At 35.8% G+C, this 25,655-nt stretch overlaps 2 protein-coding genes across 7 annotated transcripts in view; one reads left to right on the plus strand and one right to left on the minus strand.

Moving 5' to 3' along the window:
* The window catches only part of LOC117341667 (protein Mo25-like), a 37,684-nt gene extending 36,781 nt beyond the window's left edge, over positions 1–903 (minus strand). The window contains exon 1 of one of the 3 annotated variants that reach the window (XM_033903533.1): positions 853–903. The gene's annotated coding sequence lies outside the window, so the exon portion shown is untranslated. Of the gene's footprint in view, positions 1–788 lie in introns of all 3 variants that reach the window. The other 2 variants (XM_033903534.1, XM_033903535.1) reach the window with 2 other exon arrangements.
* A 43-nt stretch (positions 904–946) lies between these two features.
* Positions 947–21,766, plus strand: LOC117342354 (dimethylaniline monooxygenase [N-oxide-forming] 5-like). Of its 4 annotated transcripts, none has more exons than XR_004535795.1 (11): positions 947–1,247; positions 5,997–6,166; positions 6,931–7,092; positions 9,800–9,926; positions 12,817–12,987; positions 14,028–14,136; positions 16,083–16,232; positions 17,427–17,612; positions 18,414–18,547; positions 19,655–20,515; positions 20,551–21,766. XR_004535795.1 is itself a non-coding variant. In XM_033904496.1 (10 exons), the coding sequence occupies exons 1-10, from the start codon at positions 1,057–1,059 to the stop codon at positions 19,842–19,844; spliced, it is 1,590 nt and encodes a 529-aa protein (XP_033760387.1). In that variant the 5' UTR covers positions 947–1,056; the 3' UTR covers positions 19,845–21,765. The 4 variants fall into 4 exon arrangements, 1 of the variants encoding a protein (XP_033760387.1); XR_004535796.1 differs by having other exon boundaries at positions 19,655–20,591; positions 20,627–21,765; XR_004535797.1 differs by having other exon boundaries at positions 19,655–20,585; positions 20,621–21,765.
* The last annotated feature ends 3,889 nt before the right edge of the window (positions 21,767–25,655 follow it).

Below are 25,655 nucleotides of genomic sequence, written 5' to 3' on the forward strand. Positions count from 1 at the left end.
GATTTTTTAGCCATTGTAGGGAAATCCAGCCATGTCAGACATGTTTCTTTTCAATCATAGTAACAGACAGAATGAAAAAATAATTTATTTCAATGCCTCCACTAGGCTCGAACCTGGGACCTCTTGGATAAATAGTCTTATGCTCAAACAAGGGAGCTAAAGAGAAGTTCTCTCTAGCAGAGCCGTATATTGCATCTAGCATTTACCAGGGTTACATGCATGTATAATTAATTGATGAGCAAACTAGTACTACAGTGACAAATTGAATAAATCTTTGCCTGGGAATCCACATTGGCCAACCCCTAAATCAATGTTGAAATTGTTGATCTTGTCATCCACTAACCAATTTCCTATTCAGTATTGTGATTAGATTTGCCACTGCACAGTAGTCAAATCATCAAACAACTCTTTACTTATAAAAGACAAGGATGTCAACAGTATAATCAACGACACACCTTTATTTAGTGTTAATGTGTCAGGGGATCGTGACTGTCATTGTCAAACTAGTCATTAACGTTTCCAATAGAGAAAAGGGCGAGCTCTTATTGAAACCATTTCATCGAGCTCAATCGCCTGTAAATTATTGTTCACATATCATTATATTTGAAACCAGACTCACAAGAAAACATAAACTTAATTTCGACCGATTTGACACAACATTGCAAATGGGCCACACAAGTTACATTTGATGGTGGAAGTGTGGTTATTTACCCTGCGAGTGTGTCTAATATGCGAACGACATGGGTTATCGGATAACCGCGAGTCGTTCTAACACAAATATAACTTACAAACCTCCTCTCGTTGTGCTGTAACCAATTATTTACATCCAGGAAGACAAGCCAGACCACTTACCAAACGTACTCGTCCAATGTATACCTGAAGAAATTGTGAAGTGACGTCACATGTACAAATCGTTCAGTGCGCATACACGGAAGTGAAACTAAAATGGAAACAAGGCCACATGTGTACGTGTGTAATAGTGATGAGGCGAGGGAACTTTGAACCTGGCTTTCTGACCTGAGTAGAAACTGGTCACGTATACGTTTCCCATTTACAATGGAGGTAGGTAGTAGTCCACCCGTCCGCAAAGATGTCATCATCATTGGAGCTGGTATTTCAGGACTGGCAGCCGCCAAATGTCTGCACGAATCTGGCCTGGAACCGATAGTGTTGGAGAGGACCGGGGAAGTTGGAGGATTATGGACTTTCAGGGAAAATGATTATGGCGTGATGAGGTTCACACACATGTACGTATTTATAACCAGAATTATTGTCATCCATCGATACATTAAAAGGGTCTGGGTGACAATTATTACTGAAATCTCTTGCCATTCTACATCAGTTTTGGTGACAGCTATAACTAAACCTCCTGTCATTGGCCCGGGTGACATAGCCTATACTAAATTTCCTGTCATTCTACATCACAGTAGATATAACTTAATTTCTTGTCATTTTAAATCATCTGAGTGAAAGTTATAACTATAATCTTCTATCATTTAACATCATATTCTGGGTTACAGCTACATAACTAAAATCTTCCATCGTGTACATTACTGAGTTAGTCTGGGTGACTAAATCTCTCATTCTACACCACTGTCTGAGTGACAGCTCTTACCTATAACTAAATCATGTACATTACTGAGATAGTCTGGGTGACTAAATCTCTCATTCTACATCACAGTCAGAGTCTGGGTGACAGCTATAGCTAAATCTCCTGTCATTCTATACCACAGTCTGAGTGACAGCTCTTACCTATAACTAAATCATGTACATTACTGAGAAAGTCTGGGTGACTAAATCTCTCATTCTACATGTGTACATTACAGTCTGGGTGACAGCTATAACTATAATCTCCTGTCATTTTACATCTTATTCTGGGTTACAGGCTCAGCTATAAATGAAATATCCGATCATGTACATCTCTCATTCAACATCACAGGCTGAGTGACAGCTCCACCTATAACTAAATTGTGTACATTACTGAGTTAGTCTGGGTGACTAAATCTCTCATTCTACACCACAGGCTGAGTGACAGCTCCACCTATAACTAAATTGTGTACATTACTGAGAAAATCTGGGTGACTAAATTAAATCTCTCATTCTACATCACAGTCTGGGTGACAGCTATAACTGAAATCTCCTATCATGTAGTACATTACTGATTTAGTCTGGTTGACAGCTTTAAAGCTTAAATTTCTGACAGATGTGCATTTATTGATCTTTATTATCCAGTGATTTTGTTGATGTGCCGGCAGTTTTTATATTGTTATATTAAGCATGACCCTCTGTATTACAGTACATACTACAGTACACAAAAATATACTGCACAGATATACATAATACTCAAGATTGATATGAATAAATTTGTGAGGATTATTTGAATGATTTTTAGAGATTTATATGAAAACCTCACGACTTTCTACTGTTATAATAAATAACATAAGGTAATTATCAATATATATATATATTATAGCTAGGTTAATCTAGGAAATCCTTAACATAACAAAGTTGTCCTCAGGTGAGTTATCTTATCTGATATAGATGTACATGTATGTAATATTAACACCAAACTACAGATACATTGTATATAAGCATATATAGTATGTGATGTAAAAATCTATCAAATGTTATGCAGAGGAATGTAGAGGAATTAGGTAATAACAAGAAATATCTTTAAAAAAGATAAACGGCATAGGTTTAATCTTGGTGTTTTTAATGTAAAACTGCTGGTGAAATAAATCAACGAACTAATGCGTTTCAGCGCGAATAACAAAATTATATCAGTTTGAATCATTTTTGGTGATAATAAGACAGCATTTGAATCAGGAATATATTTTTATTAATGTGTCATCTGAAAAGATACATCCACTTATTCAGCTTGCATTCAATCTTAACTTTGTTTCGTTTTTAACTGCATATCTGCATTTTGCATCTACCGCTACATTGACCAATCACATACAAAATGTACTTCATCTTGACCAGTAATACCACCTGTCGCGTCATATTCGGGGCCAAAAGAAAATTATACGGCTATGCCGAAGAAGGTAGACATAATTCAAAGGTTACAAATCTGACTTGCCTATATTCATGTCATTAGCCCACCATCATCAGATGTGTGATTTAGAATTTTTACAGGAGGAATTCTAATCTCTTACAGAAATCAATGGTATAATATATGAAACTAAGAACAATTTGATCCTGTTTGCAGGCACAAACAATTGACTGCCACTTTTTTATGTAAATAGACAGTTGCATGCACATCAAAAACTCAAAATGACTTATGTTTTATTGGGATTTTTATTGGTTAAAAAAGACATGGGAATGATAAAATATATTAAATTTAAAGCCAAATTTTGTCAGCACTCTAGCAGCTTCATTCCTTGAGGGATTTTGATTAAACTTCACACAATGATAAAGGACCATAATTTCTCAGACAAGCCTGAGTTTCAGGGCTTTTGGGTTAAGGTCAAGGTCACTGTTTACAGTTTTTAGTGGGGGTAGGTAGGGGACATGCATTGTTTTAGCAATACCCTGTAAAATGTATGTTTGTTTAAGTTGTCAATGTCAACAAAGGCTGCAAAGTCACTGGAAAAAATCCTGCATCAATTTTCACAGAGATAGACAATGACAATCAACACAATTTTGAAGGAGAATGAGAGCTATCTTTTGCATTTGATTTTTTGTGATGCTAACCTAGGAGGGGGGACGCCCCTGCAACCCTTAGAATAGCTTCATATTCACACATTGGGTAGGACTTTCTGCATACAAATCAGAAACAGTCCAGCCACATGCCTGGTTTGAATTTACAGGCATTGGAACCCTTAACGTGAAATGACATCATTATTTGTTAAAATTGCTTTTTTATATATTGGTCAGTAGCTAGAATTGCGTGATGCTACACTATGAATGAAAATTGTATAGAGATTTGTACATACTAGATGAAATTGTGAGGATTATCTTGAATATTTTTATGTTCTAGAGCTATAACATAAAATATAGCAGTAATCATGATCAGTATCCTCTAAATAAATGACAAAGTGAAAATTCCTTTGACACCTTAATTAATCCGCGGATAAGATGTTGTATAAAAGGCAATTGACACGAAATCTGTACATGTATGAACACAAGTATAGATACCTTTAAAAAGGTGTGCCACAATACTTATCAGCGTAATCAGGTCGACTGAACCGCCAGGTGACACTAGGATATTTACATACTGTCACCACACCCATGTGGACACACACACTATACCCATACAGCTTGTATTTCATTTTAACAGGTACTCTATATAATTATTAGTGAAAAAGCTAACAATTTCATTCTTCATCTTGATTAAAGGAAATATTTATGTTTGTATTTTAGTTCTCTGATTGCTTAAATGTTTTTTTATTGTGTAATAGCGAAGTTACCTCCCTTGGTATGGTATCTTTGTATGTTGATACCATATTTTAGACCTAATAGACGCCCAGTACTTACATACATATACGCAACCACTGTCTAGGATATGTTTCCTGTAGATCTGGGTGTTATATGGGATTTGAGAGTAATTAAATTAGTTAGCCTTTGGCCAGCATTTCTTCTCTAAGCTTGTCAAAATACTATTAGTGTAGTTAATATTATAATATCATCAATCTATTTATAAGATTGTGGCTTGATTGGAGTTTTATACAAGATCTAGAAAATCATGTAGATTTCATATGTCAAACAGAGATCTATTACAGAAGGTAGTTATCTGTGGCACAGTACTGTGTAAAATCTTTATTAGTTATATATATAAGATAGAGCCAAAGCCATAGTTTCTTCAAAAGGTAGATCGATGGGTCCTTCGCCAGCCGCCCAGATACCCAGAGGTATGCAGGGGATTGAATAGGTAGTGAAAACTAATAATATCAGGAAAAGACAATCTAAACAGGCAGAGGTCGGGTTTATCAATTATCATAATTATCAGGGGACATATCCCACTACTCTCACACAAATAACTATATTACTGTATATGTTATTACTTGTGACTCTCAATTCAATCATTGCCCTGCAGGTAGGGCGTAAGAATTGTACCTGCTGCCCCCATTGCATGATCGTAAGAGGCGACTAAATTTGGGATCTGATCTTTTCTCTTCTTTCTGAACGACTTTCTTCTTCCTAATGTCTCCCTTGACAGTGCCTCACTTTTGGCCTTTAGTTGACCGTTCGCCCCTGTGAGGAAGGCTTTGGGTTCTGTTCCCTGGCCGAGACATACCAGAGTCTTTAAAAATGGTAGTTGCTACTCCTGCTTAGCGCTCAGCATATTAGGAGTGGGACGACTGGTTCGTCCGTTGTCAGTATAATGTGACTGTGTGGGGTGTGCTGCTGGGTGTCTTTGGCAGTATGCTTCAGTGAGGTAGCACTATAAATCGGCAAAAGTTCCGGCATATCACAAGGAGACTTAACACGAACATACTGCAGCCTCCCAAAAAACACATACGCACTCACCACACGCATGCATGTCGCACGTACGGGAGGCCGTCCTTAAATGACCTTAGCTGTTAATAGGACGTTAAACAAAATAAACCAAACCAAACTAAACCAATTCAATCACTCATTTGAAATTCAAATGATATGAAATTTATATCTAATTAAGATTTGGAAGTTTTCATTACCAGAGAAATGATGTTAAAGTTTATAAGAGCGTATACATTTACTTAAAAGACAGCAACCCTGATATTTATGGAGGAGTAAATATTTAATCCCTCCATGGGGAATTTCCTTCTTATAGTAGTCATTCTATTGTCAGTAGGACTTCGATACTTTTTATTTTCAAGTCTGAAGACATAAATCTTTATTCTGGTATATAGAAAATACTTATTCCATCTTTTCAATACTCTAGAAAAAAGCTACAAACCTGAAATACATTTTTGTTAGAGACTTGTTTCCAGTGAAACAGCAGCAAATTGGCCGATAGTTGTGGGAATCATTTAGGCTGGTAATTATATATATATAATGTTGTACTTTACTTCCAGAAATGTATCAAAGTACAACTACTGTTTCTCGGACTTTCCCTTCCCTGACGAAACTCAAGACTTTCCCCACAATACTGTCATGGCACAGTACATCCAGGACTACTGCACGAAATTTGATGTCTACCAACACATCCGATTCTATCGTAAAGTTCTCACTGTCGAGAGGATAGGTAATATACCAACACATCCGATTCTATCGTAAAGTTCTCACTGTCGAGAGGATGGGTAATATACCAACACATCCAATTATATCGTAAAGTTCTCACTGTCGAGAGGATGGGTACGTAATATACCAACACATCCGATTCTATCGTAAAGTTCTCACTGTCGAGAGGATGGGTAATATACCAACACATCCGATTCTATCGTAAAGTTCTCACTGTCGAGAGGATGGGTACGTAATATACCAACACATCCGATTCTATCGTAAAGTTCTCACTGTCGAGAGGATGGGTAATATACCAACACATCCAATTATATCGTAAAGTTCTCACTGTCGAGAGGATAGGAATATACCAACACATCCGATTCTATCGTAAAGTTCTCACTGTTGAGAGGATAGGTAATATACCAACACATTTGATTTCATCGTAAAGTTTTCACTTTTGAGAGGAAGTAATTATACCAAAATTCTTCCTGTGTAATCCTGGTATATTGACAACATTTTAATCCTGGTATGTTAATGATATGTAATCTACATGTATTGAATATTTTTAAAAAATTCAATGTCAATGATTTGGTTTTTTTATTCTGTGCTTTATTAATTATCAAGGATTCTGTATTAGAAAAACATAAAATCTCCATCCTACTTTTTTGTTTTTCTCTCTGAATACTATAATGGAAAAGTGCTTCAGTTTAGTTCTGAAATCTTTCTGTGTGAATCCTTCAGTAAGTGTCAATCTTGACACATGTTTATTTCAAACTCTCTCATTAGGAGAAGAATGGAGAGTAACTGCCCAGGAAGTGGACAAGGACGGGAAGACTGTGAAATCTATCAACAAACCAGAAGTGTTCATTTCAAAGTTCCTCACCATAGCAACTGGTCATCATGCTAAACCTACCTTTCCCAAGTTTCCAGGCCAGGAATCATTTAAAGGTAAAAGCCATAGCTGGAATACGTTAGTCCGGTATTGGGTTGCGAGATGGACATGGTAAACAAATATAGGATATGTGATGAAGGAATGAGATAATATGTAGCCTCTCTATGTTTTTTGGGATTCTACGAGGTTTGTCTTTGGTACTGCTAAAGGTGATTAATATGGTGAACTTACCACCAATATGGTAAAAACATTGAATGTTTATGTCATATTTTAATGGTCATTAGGAACTACATTTTTAGGTCACTTGAGACAAAGTCTCAGTTGACCTCATGTGGTCATCATCCGTCTTGCATTGTAAACACTTACATTTACTTCTCAATAACCAAAAGGCCCAGGGACGGACCTGGTATTGGGTCTGTAGCATGCTAGGATGAAGGCTACCAAGCTTATTCAAATAGATGACCTTGACCTTCTTTCAGGCCACAGGGGTTAAATATGCTAAAATCTTTAAACAAATTCTCCTTGATAACCAAGAGGCTCACAGATCTGATATTAGGTTTGTATCATGCTTGGATGAAACGCTACCTCTTGTCTTCAAATGGATGACCTTGACATTCATTCAAGGTCACATGGGTCAAATATGTTAAAATCTTCAAACAACTTCTTCTTGATAACCATGTGGCTCAGAGACCTGATATTAGGTCTGTAGCATGTTGTGATTGTGGGCAACAAAATGTCTTTGAATTGATGACCTTGATGCACATTTAAGGTCACGGGTCAAATATGCTTAAGTCTTTAAATATCTTCTTTTCACTTAGCAAGAGCCCTAGAGACCTCGTATAAGGCATTTAGTATGTTTGGATGAAGAGCTTTAATGATTGTTGAAATGAATGACCTTTACCCTTATTCAAGTTCACAGGGGTCAAATATGCTAAAATCTTGAAACAACTTCTTCTCATTAAGCAAGAGGCCATGAGACTGAATGTCTGGTCTTTAGCGTGTTGGCGCATTGACCTCAAATTCAAGGTCATGGGAATTAAATCTGCCAAAATAGATATCAAAACTCAGGTGACAGTTGATAAGGTCCATTGGCCATGGCCTCTTGTTGTTGTTCAAGAATGACATGGCTTCAAATTAAAGTGTTGATATTGTTATTCATTTACTTCAATTCTGTTGCTTGTATTTATAGAAATGTATCATTTCTGTGAAAAATGTGTGTTTCACTTACGATTGTGTCTGTAAGGTATCAGCAGGAGCAAGAAAATATCATCTGAGAAGCTCAAATAGATTTTCCTGCGTTAATCTGAATGAACTATAGAGACTGATAAATATAACCATAGAGAGTAATACATGTAAATATAGCCATAGAGACTAATACATGTAGCCATAGAGACTAATACATGTAAATATAGCCATAGAGAGTAATACATGTAGCCATAGAGACTAATACATGTAAATATAGCCATAGAGACTAATAATGTAAATATAGCCATAGAGACTAATACATGTAAATATAGCCATAGAGAGTAATACATGTAAATATAGCCATAGAGAGTAATACATGTAAATATAGCCATAGAGAGTAATAATATAAATATAGCCATAGAGAGTAATACATGTAAATATAGCCATAGAGAGTAATACATGTAAATATAGCCATAGAGAGTAATAATATAAATATAGCCATAGAGACTAATACATGTAAATATAGCCATAGAGACTAATACATGTAAATATAGCCATAGAGACTAATACATGTAAATATAGCCATAGAGACTAATACATGTAAATATAGCCATAGAGACTAATACATGTAGCCATAGAGACTAATACATGTAGCCATAGAGACTAATACATGTAAATATAGCCATAGAGACTAATAATGTAAATATAGCCATAGAGAGTAATACATGTAAATATAGCCATAGAGAGTAATACATGTAAATATAGCCATAGAGAGTAATACATGTAAATATAGCTATAGAGAGTAATAATGTAAATATAGCCATAGAGACTAATACATGTAGCCATAGAGACTAATACATGTAAATATAGCCATAGAGACTAATACATGTAGCCATAGAGACTAATACATGTAAATATAGCCATAGAGACTAATACATGTAGCCATAGAGACTAATACATGTAAATATAGCCATAGAGAGTAATACATGTAAATATAGCTATAGAGAGTAATAATGTAAATATAGCCATAGAGACTAATACATGTAGCCATAGAGACTAATACATGTAAATATAGCCATAGAGAGTAATACATGTAGCCATAGAGACTAATACATGTAAATATAGCCATAGAGACTAATACATGTAGCCATAGAGACTAATACATGTAAATATAGCCATAGAGACTAATACATGTAGCCATAGAGACTAATACATGTAGCCATAGAGAGTAATACATGTAAATATAGCCATAGAGACTAATAATGTAAATATAGCCATAGAGAGTAATACATGTAGCCATAGAGACTAATACATGTAAATATAGCCATAGAGACTAATACATGTAAATATAGCCATAGAGAGTAACAGACTGACATGTATATCTTACTTTTATATCAATACATGGTTTATATTATTCAGCTCATAGACATATTCTATGATGAACATCTTAGAGAATATGTCTGATAATTTAAGAACCCTCACAAAATGTTTTGAATATTGCTTTCCTTTCCTTCATTTCTTAGTTAGTTCCGTAGCAGGTATTTCTATAATTGGTCCTATATTTAATTTTAATTCCAGGGGAAGCCATCCACTCTGTAGACTTCAATGATGCACTATCCAATGGTATGGTAGGGAAGCGGGTGTTGGTGGTCGGTATCGGGAACAGTGCTGTAGATGCGGCTGTGAACTGTGCCTCTGTAGGCAGGTATGTCTAGTACAATGTATTATATATGTCAAGTCATGTTTACAGGTGTGTTTAGTCATGTTTACAGGTGTGTCTAGTCATGTTTACAGGTGTGTCTAGTCATGTTTACAGGTGTATCTAGTCATATTAACAGGTGTGTTTAGTCATATTAACAGGTGTGTTTAGTCATGTTTACAGGTGTGTCTAGTCATGTTAACAGGTGTGTCTAGTCATGTTTACAGGTGTGTCTAGTCATGTTTACAGGTGTGTCTAGTCATGTTTACAGGTGTGTTTAGTCATGTTTACAGGTGTGTCTAGTTATGTTTACAGGTGTGTCTAGTTATGTTTACAGGTATGTCTAGTATTATATATCTAGTCATGTTAACAGGTGTGTTTAGTCATGTTTACAGGTGTGTCTAGTTATGTTTACAGGTGTGTCTAGTCATATTAACAGGTGTGTTTAGTCATATTAACAGGTGTGTTTAGTCATGTTTACAGGTGTGTCTAGTCATGTTAACAGGTGTGTTTAGTCATGTTTACAGGTGTGTCTAGTCATGTTTACAGGTGTGTCTAGTCATGTTTACAGGTGTGTCTAGTCATATAAACAGGTGTGTCTAGTTATGTTTACAGGTGTGTCTAGTCATGTTTACAAGTGTGTCTAGTCATATTTACAGTTGTGTCTAATCATGTTTACAGGTGTGTCTAGTCATGTTTACAGGTGTGTCTAGTCATATAAACAGGTGTGTCTAGTCATATTTACAGGTGTGTCTATTCATATAAACAGGTGTGTCTAGTCATATTTACAGGTGTGTCCAGTCATATAAACAGGTGTGTCTAGTCATGTTTACAGGTGTGTCTAGTCATATTTACAGGTGTGTCTAGTCATATAAACAGGTGTGTCTAGTTATGTTTACAGGTGTGTCTAGTCATATTTACAGGTGTGTCTAGTCATATAAACAGGTGTGTCTAGTCATGTTTACAGGTGTGTCTAGTCATGTTTACATGTATGTCTAGTCATATAAACAGGTGTGTCTAGTTATGTTTACAGGTGTGTCTAGTCATATAAACAGGTGTGTCTAGTTATGTTTACAGTTGTGTCTAGTCATATAAACAGGTGTGTCTAGTTATGTTTACAGGTGTGTCTAGTCATATAAACAGGTGTGTCTAGTCATATAAACAGGTGTGTCTAGTCATATAAACAGGTGTGTCTATTCATATAAACAGGTGTGTCTAGTCATGTTAACAGGTGTGTCTAGTCAGGTTTACAGGTGTGTCTAGTCATGTTTACAGATGTGTTTAGTCATGTTTACAGATGTGTCTAGTCATGTTTACAGGTGTGTCTAGTCATATAAACAGGTATGTCTAGTCATGTTAACAGATGTGTCTGGACATGTTTACAGGTGTGTCTAGTCATATAAACAGGTGTGTCTAATCATGTTTACAGGTGTGTCTTGTCATGTTTACAGGTGTGTCTCGTCATATAAACAGGTGTGTCTAGTCATATAAACAGGTGTGTCTAGTCATATTTACAGGTGTGCCTAGACATGTTAACAGGTATGTCTAGTCATATTTACAGGTGTGTCCAGTCATATAAACAGGTGTGTCTAGTCATGTTTACAGGTGTGTCTAGTCATATTTACAGGTGTGTCTAGTCATATAAACAGGTGTGTCTAGTCATGTTTACATGTATGTCTAGTCATATAAACAGGTGTGTCTAGTTATGTTTACAGTTGTGTCTAGTCATATAAACAGGTGTGTCTAGTTATGTTTACATGTATGTCTAGTCATATAAACAGGTGTGTCTAGTCATGTTTACAGGTGTGTCTAGTCATATAAACAGGTGTGTCTAGTCATATAAACAGGTGTGTCTATTCATATAAACAGGTGTGTCTGGTCATGTTAACAGGTGTGTCTAGTCATGTTTACAGGTGTGTCTAGTCATGTTTACAGGTGTGTCTAGTCATGTTTACAGATGTGTTTAGTCATGTTTACAGGTGTGTCTAGTCATGTTTACAGGTGTGTCTAGTCATATAAACAGGTATGTCTAGTCATGTTAACAGGTGTGTCTAGACATGTTTACAGGTGTGTCTAGTCATATAAACAGGTGTGTCTAATCATGTTTACAGGTGTGTCTTGTCATGTTTACAGGTGTGTCTAGTCATATAAACAGGTGTGTCTAGTCATATAAACAGGTGTGTCTAGTCATGTTAACAGGTGTGTCTAGTCATGTTTACAGGTGTGTCTAGTCATGTTTACAGGTGTCTAGTCATGTTTACAAGTGTGTCTAGTCATGTTTACAGGTGTGTCTAGTCATATAAACAGGTATGTCTAGTCATGTTAACAGGTGTGTCTAGACATGTTTACAGGTGTGTCTTGTCATGTTAACAGGTGTGTCTAGTCATGTTTACAGGTGTGTCTAGTCATGTTTACAGGTGTGTCTAGTCATGTTTACAGGTGGCACAATTGTTGTTACGGTGTGATACCGTATGTCTCAGGAGGTTGATTCCCAATAATATACAGATTTTAGAGAGATTTTAAATGAGATTTGATAGGTTAGATGAATGATCAATCCCTATACTCTAAGAACATGCTTATCTACTCTTAAAACTGTTTCATTTCTGCTCAGACTAAAAAGTGTGATTTGATTTGAAAATACCCCCAACCGCAAAAATGTTTTGAAGTGAAAAGCAAACATGAGTACAATGTACAAGATGAATATTCAACATTAAACAAATAATTGTGATAACAAAGTGAAATTTACTAATCCTAGTATGAGATACATATAATTCCTATTGACTGTACTGGTCGGTTGACTGAGGTGTTCAGGGAAACACTATGTTTTATTGTGTTATTTTCCAGGTGTAAAGTTGTGTACATCAGTTCAGTTCTATTTTATTTTGTTATTTTCCAGGTGTAAATCTGTCTACATCAGTTCCAGATCAGGAGCATGGGTTTTTTCGAACTACGTGTTGGGCTATCCAGCAGATCTTTATGCATGTAGAGTGTTCCTCAGGTTGCCATGGAAACTTGCCACTTACATCTTAGAGACAGTCATCAAACTGATTTCTGGAAATCCTAAAAGGTTTCTTAATTACTTTCATTATTTTAAGAATATATTTTTGTATGTGTAGGTACATCATATTTCATATGTTATGGTATGTTGGTACCTATAGTTTGATTAGATAATAGTTTAATGTTGCCTAGAAACTAGTGGTTTAACGATTCACTGATGCATCGTCTATCCTTGATTTGTATAGCGATACTTGAACATTTGTAGTTATCTCCCTTGACCAATGTTAGCTCCGTTCCAGTGGCTTATAAAGCTACCTCTTGGAGTTCTTTCACATTCAAATTATCTAAATTCAAGAACTCTTTGTGGGAAACGAACAAATCATATGTTTTTTGTAACAAATGTAGACAAAGACTCAAATATTCCGGATATACCACAAACAAAACATGACTACTGTACAATGGATAAACAGATATCTGATAGGTCATTAGGTTCTAATATATTGTGATATGTATCGCATCGAGACTCCTGTATTGCGATACGAATCGTATATTGCTACCCAACTTGTGATACCAGTGCTCAGTTAGGAATGACAAAAATAGCTTTGCTTCATCAACAAAAGAAAGGATAAAGGTCTGTAATATAGTCAGGAAGGGGACGTATTACAATTGTACATACCAGTTATTTGTATGGTCACTTTTTGTCATTGCTCTAGCAACTTCAAGTTTTAAATGGTATTGATCAAATTTATTATATTGATTAAGTGAAAAATACCTTGAAAAGTTCATGTTTCATATCTTTTTCAAATCTTTTGTCATCCCTCGAGTCACTTCGTTATTAAACAGATTTTGATCAATCTTTAAGTATTGGTCAGATTTAATATAAGTCTAAGAGCTGGAAGTAAGTATGTTTGGCAGGTACAGTTGGGAGGGGATTTGAATCATTTGTAATGCATTGTTGATATTGGCATAAGTAGTAATTCATCCGTAGATAGCTAGCTACATATCAAGCTTTAAATTGTAATATATATCTGACCTTGTCTGACCCGTTGTACTGGAGGCTAACACAATTAAAACATTCTCTCTGATAAGTCCTGTATGGTTATATGACAGGTGGAATTTAAATCCAAAGATGCACGCTCTCCAGACACAGCCAACAGTCAGTCCTACATTAATACATCACATACAACGACAAGAGGTCAAGGTTGTCCCCAATATACAGGTGAGATATTGTCCCAAATATAAAGGTGAGAGATTGTCCACAATATACAGGTGAGAGATTGTCCCCAATATACAGGTCAGAGATTGTCCACAATATACAGGTGAGAGATTGTCCCCTATATACAGGTGAGAGATTGTCCCAAATATACAGGTGAGAGATTGTCCCCTATATACAGGTGAGAGATTGTCCTCAATATACAGGTTAGAGATTGTCTCCAATATACAGGTGAGAGATTGTCCATATGTGGAGTCCCTAAAGATATCCCAATGGTTTATATACAGGTACAGTGTTACCTGACATTACCGACACTGTACGGGACAGAGTCAATGTGTCAGATACAGTGAAACCTACCTTTACCGACACTTTATGGGACAGAGTCAATGTGTCAGATACAGTGAAACCTGACTTTAATGACACTTTACGGGACAGAGTCAATGTGTCAGATACGGAGAAACCTGACTTTAATGACACTCTACGGGACAGAGTCAATGTGTCAGATACGGAGAAACCTGACTTTAATGACACTGTATGGGACAGAGTCAATGTGTCGGATACAGTGAAACCTGACTTTACTGACACACTGTGGGACAGAGTCAATGTGTCGGATACAGTGAAACCTGACTTTACTGACACACTGTGGGAACAGGTTAATGTGTCAGGTACAGTGAAACCTGACTTTACAGACACACTGTGGGAACAGGTCTATGTGTCAGATACAGTGAAACCTGACTTTACCGACACACTGTATGGGACCGAGTCAATGTGCCGGGTACAGTGAAACCTGACTTTACCGACACTGTACAGGACTGAGTCAATGTGTCAGGTACAGTGAAACCTGACTTTACAGACACACTGTGGGAACAGGTCTATGTGTCAGATACAGTGAAACCTGACTTTACCGACACACTGTATGGGACCGAGTCAATGTGTCAGATACAGTGAAACCTGACTTTACCGACACTGTATGGGACAGGGTTAATGTGTCAGATACAGTGAAACCTACCTTTACCGACACTTTATGGGACAGAGTCAATGTGTCAGATACAGTGAAACCTGACTTTAATGACACTTTACGGGACAGAGTCAATGTGTCAGATACGGAGAAACCTGACTTTAATGACACTCTACGGGACAGAGTCAATGTGTCAGATACGGAGAAACCTGACTTTAATGACACTGTATGGGACAGAGTCAATGTGTCGGATACAGTGAAACCTGACTTTACTGACACACTGTGGGACAGAGTCAATGTGTCGGATACAGTGAAACCTGACTTTACTGACACACTGTGGGACAGAGTCAATATGTCGGATACAGTGAAACCTGACTTTACTGACACACTGTGGGAACAGGTTAATGTGTCAGGTACAGTGAAACCTGACTTTACAGACACACTGTGGGAACAGGTCTATGTGTCAGATACAGTGAAACCTGACTTTACCAACACACTGTATGGGACCGAGTCAATGTGCCGGGTACAGTGAAACCTGACTTTACCGACACTGTACAGGACTGAGTCAATGTGTCAGGTACAGTGAAACCTGACTTTACAGACACACTGTGGGAACAGGTCTATGTGTCAGATACAGTGAAACCTGACTTTACCGACACACTGTATGGGACCGAGTCAATGTGTCAGATACAGTGAAACCTGACTTTACCGACACTGTATGGGACAGGGTTAATGTGTCAGATATTACATTGTGTCAGTGAAGTCAGTTTTTGCAATGACAATGAAACATGCCACAGTTCCAGTGAATGTGTTTGGATGGTACAGGATGCTGTTTAAGTCAGTGGTCGGTCAAGTCAGGTATAATTGTATTAGTATACATATAGGATCCTATTTTGATGTGAGTATGTCCATCTGTCCCTTTGGAATATCAATTGGAATTCCTATTATGATTTTAATTTGAAATGGGTGTATTGATTTGTTTCTTTTATTGTAGAGAATAGAAAACAAAGAGGTTTTCTTTATGAGTGGAGAGCATGCCGAGTTTGACCATATCATTTATTGTACAGGGTACAAGGTTGACCTTCCTTTTCTCAGCGATGACCTTCAGAACCTGGTGCTTGACAAAGATGCAAATGCTGTAAAGGTAAAGAATTTGTTATTTCTAACCCCGAAACATTGTAATGAGACAGAAAATTTAAACTTAGAAAAAGTAATATCACTGGTGACAACCATCCTCTTCAACTAGGATTGGAGGTCTGTCGGGTTATACCACTGGTGACAACCATCCCCTTCAGCTGGGATTGGAGATCTGTCGACTAGTGACAACCATCCCCTTCAGCTGGGATTGGAGAAGTCTGTCGGGTTATACCACTAGTGACAACCATCCCCTTCAGCTGGGATTGGAGAAGTCTGTCGGGTTATACCACTAGTGACGACCATCCCCTTCAGCTGGGATTGGAGGTCTGTCGGGTTATACCACTGGTGACAACCATCCCCTTCAGCTGGGATTGGAAGTCTGTCGGGTTATACCAATAGTGACAACCATCCCCTTCATCTAGGATTGGAGGTCTGTCAGGTTATACCACTGGTGACAACCATCCCCTTCAGCTGGGATTGGAGGTCTATCGGGTTATACCACTAGTAACAACCATCCCCTTCAGCTGGGATTGGAGGTCTGTCAAGTTATATCACTAGTGACAACCATCCCCTTTAGCTGGGATTGGAGGTCTGTCGAGTTATACCACTAGTAACAACCATCCCCTTCAGCTGGGATTGAAGGTCTGTCGGGTTATACCACTAGTAACAACCATCCCCTTCAGCTGGGATTGAAGGTCTGTCGGGTTATACCACTAGTGACAACCATCCCCTTCAGCTGGGATTGGAGGTCTGTCTGGTTATACCACTGGTGACAACCATCCCCTTCAGCTGGGATTGGAGGTCTGTCGGGTTATACCACTAGTGACAACCATCCCCTTCAGCTGGGATTGGAGGTCTGTCGGGTTATACCACTAGTGACAACCATCCCCTTCAGCTGGGATTGGAGGTCTGTCAGGTTATACCACTAGTGACAACCATCCCCTTCAGCTGGGATTGGAGGTTTGTCGGATTATACCACTAGTGACAACCATCCCCTTCAGCTGGGATTGGAGAAGTCTGTCGGGTTATACCACTAGAGACAACCATCCCCTTCAGCTTGGATTGGAGGTCAGTCAAGTTATACCACTAGTGACAACCATCCCCTTAAGTAACAGTATAATGATGATCTTTATTTTAATCAGATTGCCTTTATCCTTTCTATATGTATGATCATGTACACGTACTTACATTGTTTTACCAGCTCTACAAGAGTGTGTTCAACCCAGACATTGGCCCAAGTCTGGCCTTTGTTGGGTTTGTTCAACCAGCCTCTGGAGGTGTTCTGTCCATGTCCGAGACACAAGCACGCTGGTTTGCTGAGGTTTGTAAAGGAACTGTCAAACTACCGTCCAAATCTGATATGTTCAACAGCATGAAGTCAGAAATGGTAAGTGATGGTCCAGTCTACAGTTAATATTGGTGTTACACTGTTTTTCTTAGAAAATATCTGATACGTTTATACAATATTTGTCAATAGTAGACAGATGCTTTTACTTTAAACAAAATTAATGAAAATAAAATCCTAGAAAATATCAATCATTAAATTTTTCAAAAATTGAATAAAAAACCTCATTAAGCTCACACAATCAACCCTATTTCTTGTTGTAGTGACTGAATACACAATAAATGGAGTCTGGAAGGAAAATAATGCTCCATAATAATATTGATACCTATGTATAGTATATATATGTTCATTCAGTCTCCATGTCACTGTTACTATTTATAGAATATCTTTGTCATTGCAATTCATTGCTGTAACCTACTTCAATAATGAGAATTATAAAAAATGGGAATATTGAATAAAACATTGTAAAACTGACTAATTATGAGAAGAACTACCACGAGTTCATGTTTCAGGGTAGTTATGTCAAGGTCAAGGTCACCGTTACTATTCATAGAATATCATTGTCAGTGCTCTAGTCTACTTCAATTATGAAAAAACTTGCACGACTTCATGTTTCAGGATGGTTATGTCAAGGTCAAGGTCACTAATGTTAGTTATAGAATATATTTTCAAAACCGTAACAGCTTCAATTTTAAAATAGGTTTTTACCAAACTTTACTAATTGGTTGAATATGGGAATGTCATGAACAAGTCTGTCAAGGTATACAATGTACTGTAACCATAATTTGTATCTGTACCTTAAGAACGTAGTCTGATGCCTGTTATCTGTGTCTGTGTTGACAGGAGACAGTATCTAGTCGGTACTACCATTCACCGAGACACACACTACAGAAGGACCCAGTCATCTACAATGATGAAATTGCTGGATTTATTGGTGCAAAACCATCTTTCATCAGAAATCCACAACTTTTCTGGAAGTAAGAGATAGTTTCTTCAGGTCAGAATATCCATTTGATAAATCTGGATCATGATTTATACATTGGCTTTGATTGTGATTTTAATTTTGTATAGCCTATTTATAATGAGCACTTACCCAAAAAGTTATAAAATAATATTTATTGTTTCACTCTCAAGCTAATATATGCCTGCATTTACATGTATATTATCAAGAAAATCAGGTGGGGTTTTGCCACAATAAAAGTGTTGTGTAGATGAAGGCCTATAGCTATTCAGTATGTTTATTTTGTATTTTGATAGAAATAATCATGATAATATCTTAATTATCTAATCATTATTTTAGCCTACATTCTCATGATTTAACCATCCAAACCTTATCAGCCATAGAAAAAAAAGGGAATACTGAAATGCAAATAAAACTGTTATTGTAACTCCAAAGTGATGAATTTATCAAGAAAATAAAAGAGGCAAACAATTTTTTTTCAGTTAAGTTAATTTATTTTCTCAGATACTTCAAATATGTGTACGCTGTATACATATCGAAGATATATATACATGTACATCATTTCCAAATGTAAAGATTGCCCGGGTAAGAGGCCCTGGGTTCAATCTCCTGTACAATAATAAATGTCCTCAATGAAAGGAAGGATTGCAAACTCTGTTTATCTTTCATTCATATTTTATACAATCATATTACATTCCTACATTCCTAATTACGTATATATGTATTGTATCTTCATATCTATAGTCATCTAGATAAAACAACTGTCTTCAATTTGCAGCCCTTAATTTTCCAAGTTACTATTTTCTTGTCGAAGCTGTTAGTACAGCTCTTGTTTAGTAGTGTTAGTTTGGTTACAAGTTACTATTTTCTTGTCCAGCTGTTAGTACCGTTCTCGTTTAGTAGGCTCCTATTAGTTTGACATAAAAGCTGGTCCCAAAATACACCTGCATGTTGATCGTAAGTTTCCTGTTTTGTCTAATTTGTATATTAAAAAGAAGCAAACTATTAACAAAATCTAGATTTACACAGAGACCCTTAAAAGTAAAAGGATAATAGGACCAGGTGTTTCAGAGGAGAAAGCGTCTTCAGTTTTTATAAAACAGTACATAATACGGTCTTTCAGCTTGTTGTGGGGTAGCTGTGGAGCGTACCAGTGGCGACTACAAGGTCCTAACTCCTGGAGAGGAGCCACCGACGCAGTGAAGAAGGTCCCCATCACCGACCTGATGAACCTCTTCGGTATGGTCTTACTGGGAATTATAGCTATTATACTCTACAAAGTGTTCTTTGTTTCTGGATGCTGTTCCCATTAAATCTATAAACTCTTCCTTGTGCTCACAGTGAGACCTACAAACAAATATTAAAGATCTCGGCAGTGTGCTGATTCGGGAGAACGGTTTGGTATACTGTATAACATGAAATATTTGTGTGTAAACTTTTTCGTCATTTTCGTGGTTGTTATGAAACTATGCATATAAATACAAGGGATATTGTTGTATGTATTATTGTTATATTATTGTGGCATGGGCTAGCAACGAAAGTTTGTACCAACGAAATAAAATAAAAGCTCCAAACCACAAATAAAGAAAGTGCACACAAACATTTCAAGTAATAGAGTAGAACATGTATGTACAATGGTGTATTTATAGTCATTGTATCTATACAAACATATATATTATGTGTAACTAGTAACACCTATGCAAGTTTAATTTAAATTAAAATGTCTCCAGACAAAAAGTGTTCACTGTACATTTACTTTTGATATACTTTTCTACATGAGGACAGGACTTGGGTATCATTAAACCCAGTTCTCAATTTCCTCAACGAAAACCAGCAAACACGACAGGTAGATGTAATCTATATGAAAAATTCATATATTTACCTGCATTGAATGTAGGTAAATATAAATATGACATGATAAAGACTCAATGTAAAAGGTGTTCCACTGTCTGTACTAACTATAGAATGTTAGTGTTATCTGCAGGTGTAGGTATTGATATGGGTAAATGTTATCTGCAGGTGTAGGTATTGATATGGGTAAATGTTATCTGCAGGTGTAGGTATTGATATGGGTAAATGTTATCTGCAGGTGTAGGTATTGATATTGGTAAATGTTAATCCTGTTCAATTTGTTTTTAAGGATTGCAAATTTTTTTTAAACAACTAAATATGAAATAGAAATGTAAATAAAATTATTTTTGAATATATTAAGGTTATGGTTGTTGGTTTGATTGAAACAGAATGAGATTTGATTTATTGTTAAAAAATTTAATTCACGATTCCATAATTGAAGACTTCATAATGTACATGTATTTATTTTGTTATAGTTTAATTCTGTTGACAGTTCATTCTTAGCAGCTCACTTCAGTTTTTGTTGGTCCAGGCATAAACAGGTTGAGAATTACCTTGGGAAGTGGAGACAGTCTCGATTTTTTGAGATTTCTTTGTATTTTATGATGGAGTCTGCCCAATTAAACATCAAAATTTTGAATTTTGGTATGATGTAATGAAAACCGCTGATTATAGATAACTTTTGCTTTAACAGTTTTTGGGGTTTTTTTGCCCTTTTTAGCGATTTTGGAGCATGTAAAATTATCATTTTTTTTAAGCTGTAAAATCCAAGAAATTCATAGACCTGATATGGGTAAATATCAACCTGATCAATAGACCAATGTGTTGTCTAATTTTTACTTAAATATATCTATTTTAAATTAGTCTAGTGTATTTATTCTGCAAAATGTGTTAACATTTGGCAGTATTGGTAAAGTGCCAAAGGACAGTAGTGCAGGTACTTAATTGGAAAATGTACATTTACTGTTTGTTGTGTTATTAAGTTTAAATCTACATATATATGACTTGCTGGCATGTTTATTTCTGAATGTAATGCTAATTCTAGTTACGTAGGGAGATAATATTGAATATATTCTAATAAAGACTAGTTAAATATTAATTTTTTTTTACGTCTCAAGTCAGTCAGGGAGGGGAGCCATTTTCATTAATTTTTTATGTGATAGTGATAGGCTTTTATGTAAAATTGTGATATTTTGACAACAAAAATATGGTATATGTATTTCAACCTTGTTACTCTCAGTTAATATCTGCAGAAGTATCTCTTCAGATTTTTGTTAAAAAATTAATATATGATGTATCATAACAGTTATAAAGATAAATACAACTTAATGTTAAATATGTGCTGATTGAAGAACTATTATCAGTGAGAATTTTACACTGATTGTTTATATAGATTATATAATATTGTGTGATATATATTGTCTATATACATTATATAATATTGTGTAATGATATATTGTTTATATATATTATATAATATTGTGTGATGTTTATATACATTATATAATATTGTGTAATGATATATATTGTTTATATACATTATATAATATTGTGTGATGATATATTGTTTATATATATATTATATAATATTGTGTGATGTTTATATACATTATATAATATTGTGTAATGATATATTGTTTATATATATTATATAATATTGTGTGATGTTTATATACATTATATAATATTGTGTGATGATATATTGTTTATATACATTATATAATATTGTGTAATGATATATATTGTTTATATACATTATATAATATTGTGTAATGATATATATTGTTTATGTACATTATATAATATTGTGTAATAATATATTGTTTATATACATTATATAATATTGAGTGATGATATATTGTTTGATATAATATTATGTGATATATTGTTTATACACATATAATATTGTGTAATGATATATTGTTTATATACATTATATAATATTTTGTGATGATATATTGTTTATACACATTATATAATATCGTGTAATGATATATTTTTGATGTGTATTGTCTATTAGAAAACATCTGTCTCTGTGATTAAATTCCTTATTTATCTATATGATAGCTTATCTAGATTTTATCCTGAAACTTAATACTTGATAATTTGAGAACGCCTTCATTTTTTTTTCAAACTGACAGTTTATATGTTATCTTTTTTATTCTTTTAGAAAGAAATGGGATATTTTCAACATTTTTGCCTTAGAATTTTCAAAAAATGAATTTACCATTAATGCTTGCAAAATGAAAGTGTTTAGTGGCATTAGTTTTGATATGTGGTGCCAGTTAGAATGAGAATCCTTTGCTCATGTCTGTGTTATCTGGAATTTATTCAACAAGTATGCCATGGGCCTTATGTGTTATGACATGACCATATATGGTAAAAGTAGAAGTGTTATGACATGACCATATATGGTAAAAGTAGAAGAGTCCAGGACTTAATAAAATGAGATTGTATTGCTTGCAGAGTTGAAATCTGATACAGATTGTTACTACGTACAAGGTGCTGTTACAAACATTCTTATACATTTGAGAGAAAGTGACAGTTCATGGATATGGGTGTTTCACCTGTATATTCCAATAGCAGCATCTGTTGAATTGAGTGTCGTGTCTATACTGTATCCATGTATCAAAGATAAGCAACGTCGAGCGGAATCGGCACACTGGGCAAGATCATCCACATCGGTTTTGCCAGCTACCCAATTTCTGTTGTAGATAGCATCAGTGCAAAAATACTCAAAATAAGATAAAACAACATTTCTTCTACAAGGCATGGGAATCTGTATCAGTGTTATATTTGGGTAGAGGATGGGCACAATCATTTATGTGATATATCTCTATACATTGGGCTCCCAATAATATTTGACAATGGAATCATCAATGATGTCATAAAGTTTTGTATCATTAATCCCATTGTGGGTGTGTTTAATGGTGGATATTAGGGATCAGTATTACCTGGGATTTCTGCTGCATTTTCAATCATTAATTCCATGAAGGGTTCATTAAATATTTCATCTTTATGTCATCATCCATGATTTTTTCCATATGACATTTTGATTAATAACATCAAGAGACAATGACATTTTGATTAATTGCATTTTGAAACTATGATATTTTGATATTTTTAACTGTTGATTAATATTATATGACATATTGAATCATTGTCTAATAGATAAACTGGCTGTGTGACATGCTACGAGTACAAAATATACCTTTTATCTGATGTATGTACTGGGTAAATCACTGTGATAAATAGCTATTACTTGTCAGACTATTTTTAGACAATCATAATTTATTAACACTAGTCAGGTGACATATTTTATCAATCACTTAATCTAATAAAACCTTCAGAATATATTTTGTTTTGATCTGCTTTTTCAACTAACCTAGCATATACGAAAAAAGAGAGACATTTCATTTAAAACCCATTTTATACAATAAACGGTTATTGCTGTGTGTTACTGATTAACAAACAGTTTACCTGGCTGGAACTGATTAACAAACAGTTTACCTGGCTGGAACTGATTAACAAACAGTTTACCTGGCTGGAACTGATTAACAAACAGTTTACCTGGCTGGAACTGATTAACAAACAGTTTACCTGGCTGGAACTGATTAACAAACAGTTTACCTGGCTGGAAGGTGAGGCAGGCTGTGGGGCAGTGTCCATCGTCCATCTGTCATCAACTTTTTCCTTTTAGCCACTTCTTCACAAAAACTAAACGACCAAGAATCATGATATTTGGCTTTTAGGTTCCTGGAACAGAACCTGACACAGTTCTCAAACAGAAATGACCTTGACCCCTATTCATGGTTACAAGGTCAAAAACATTTTTTTTTTAAATTTCAAAAACCAAAAGAGCTGAAGTAATGATATTTGGCTGGTAGAATCTTTGGATGGAATGAAACAAAGTGTGTGAAAACGAGTGATCTTGACCCCTTTTTCAAGGTCACAGGAGTCAATTTGCTTAAACATTAGTCGACCTCTTTGTATTAACTAAAATGCCTAGAATCAGGATATTTGTATGGCATGGTGGGAAGGGCAATACACATTGATAAATAGTGACTCTTATTCCCCGGGACAACATAGACCAATATGGAAGTCGAGGTGATCCATTTGAGCCACGGAATGGCTTGGATCCAATTTGATCAGAAGTGTAAAAAAAAAAATGCATAAATAATGACTGGTCCTACTTCCATAGGTACTGAATGGTAATGCCTAAACGTTGATACTATACTCACGAACGACTGAATGGATTTTGGTCAGAAGCATCCATCGGGAAAGAACAAAATAAATATTGATACTGGGGCGTGACGGGCGGCTTCAATCGAGGAAACGGAAGATTTCTTAAATCGCAACAAGTGTTTACCGATGATAACTAAAACATTCGAGTTAGCAATCCTCTTAATGAATCTCACCTCGTTGAAGTTGAGGGAGGAGCTGGATGGGGAGCTTATGTCGTACAACCAGCGTCACGTTGGCGTTCAGTAAAGAAACTGGCTACAAAGCAATAAAGCCAAGCGTGCCTCCCGCTAAAAAAAGTAAATGACATTGTGTCCAAGATATAATGATCCTTTAGCAATGTGTGAAGTTTTATCAAAATCCCTCAAATGAAGCCGCTAGGGCGCTGACGATCTTTGGCGTTATGTACATACAAGGCGGACAGAGTCGAAACATAGTCCTCTCGGTTTCAGCAGCAGTAATCCAAAGAATTCTGAAAATTCTAAAACATGAACGATTCCCTGACGACCTAGGGAACCCTAAACTAGAAAGTGACTCATCAAGCTCATTCTGGAGTTTCAGTCGCACAGTGAGGCTGTATGTAGATTTCGATTAAATCCAAAGAGTTCTTAAAACATTGATTTCGTTTGCTTGTTATGAGAACTTTCTCTTGCAAGGATTGTTACCTACATGTACCAGAAAAGTCTTCTTTTATTTTCTGTTCAATAGAAAGCCCCAAATCTTGCTTTTGATGGTATTGCGATATTCCGTCATGATAACGACACCATAATTTCAAATTAAAAAACAAGCCCAGACTTCCATGGCGACAGGACAGGTATGTACGCATAATACAAACATGTGTCCGGAGACGTCATCGTCGGATATAGCCACGGTTGATTGCACTACGCTACGCTACACACGCTTCAATGTAGCGTAGCGTAGTGCAGTCAATCGTGGGTCTCCGACGATGGTAAGAGCAAACGTCTTCTGCTTCAATGACGTCATACAAATCTAGGTCAAATCCGGGATATCGTCACAATCTCAATACAGTG

The sequence above is a fragment of the Pecten maximus genome, chromosome 14 (genome assembly GCF_902652985.1).
Source record: "Pecten maximus chromosome 14, xPecMax1.1, whole genome shotgun sequence".
NCBI lineage: Eukaryota > Metazoa > Mollusca > Bivalvia > Pectinida > Pectinidae > Pecten > Pecten maximus.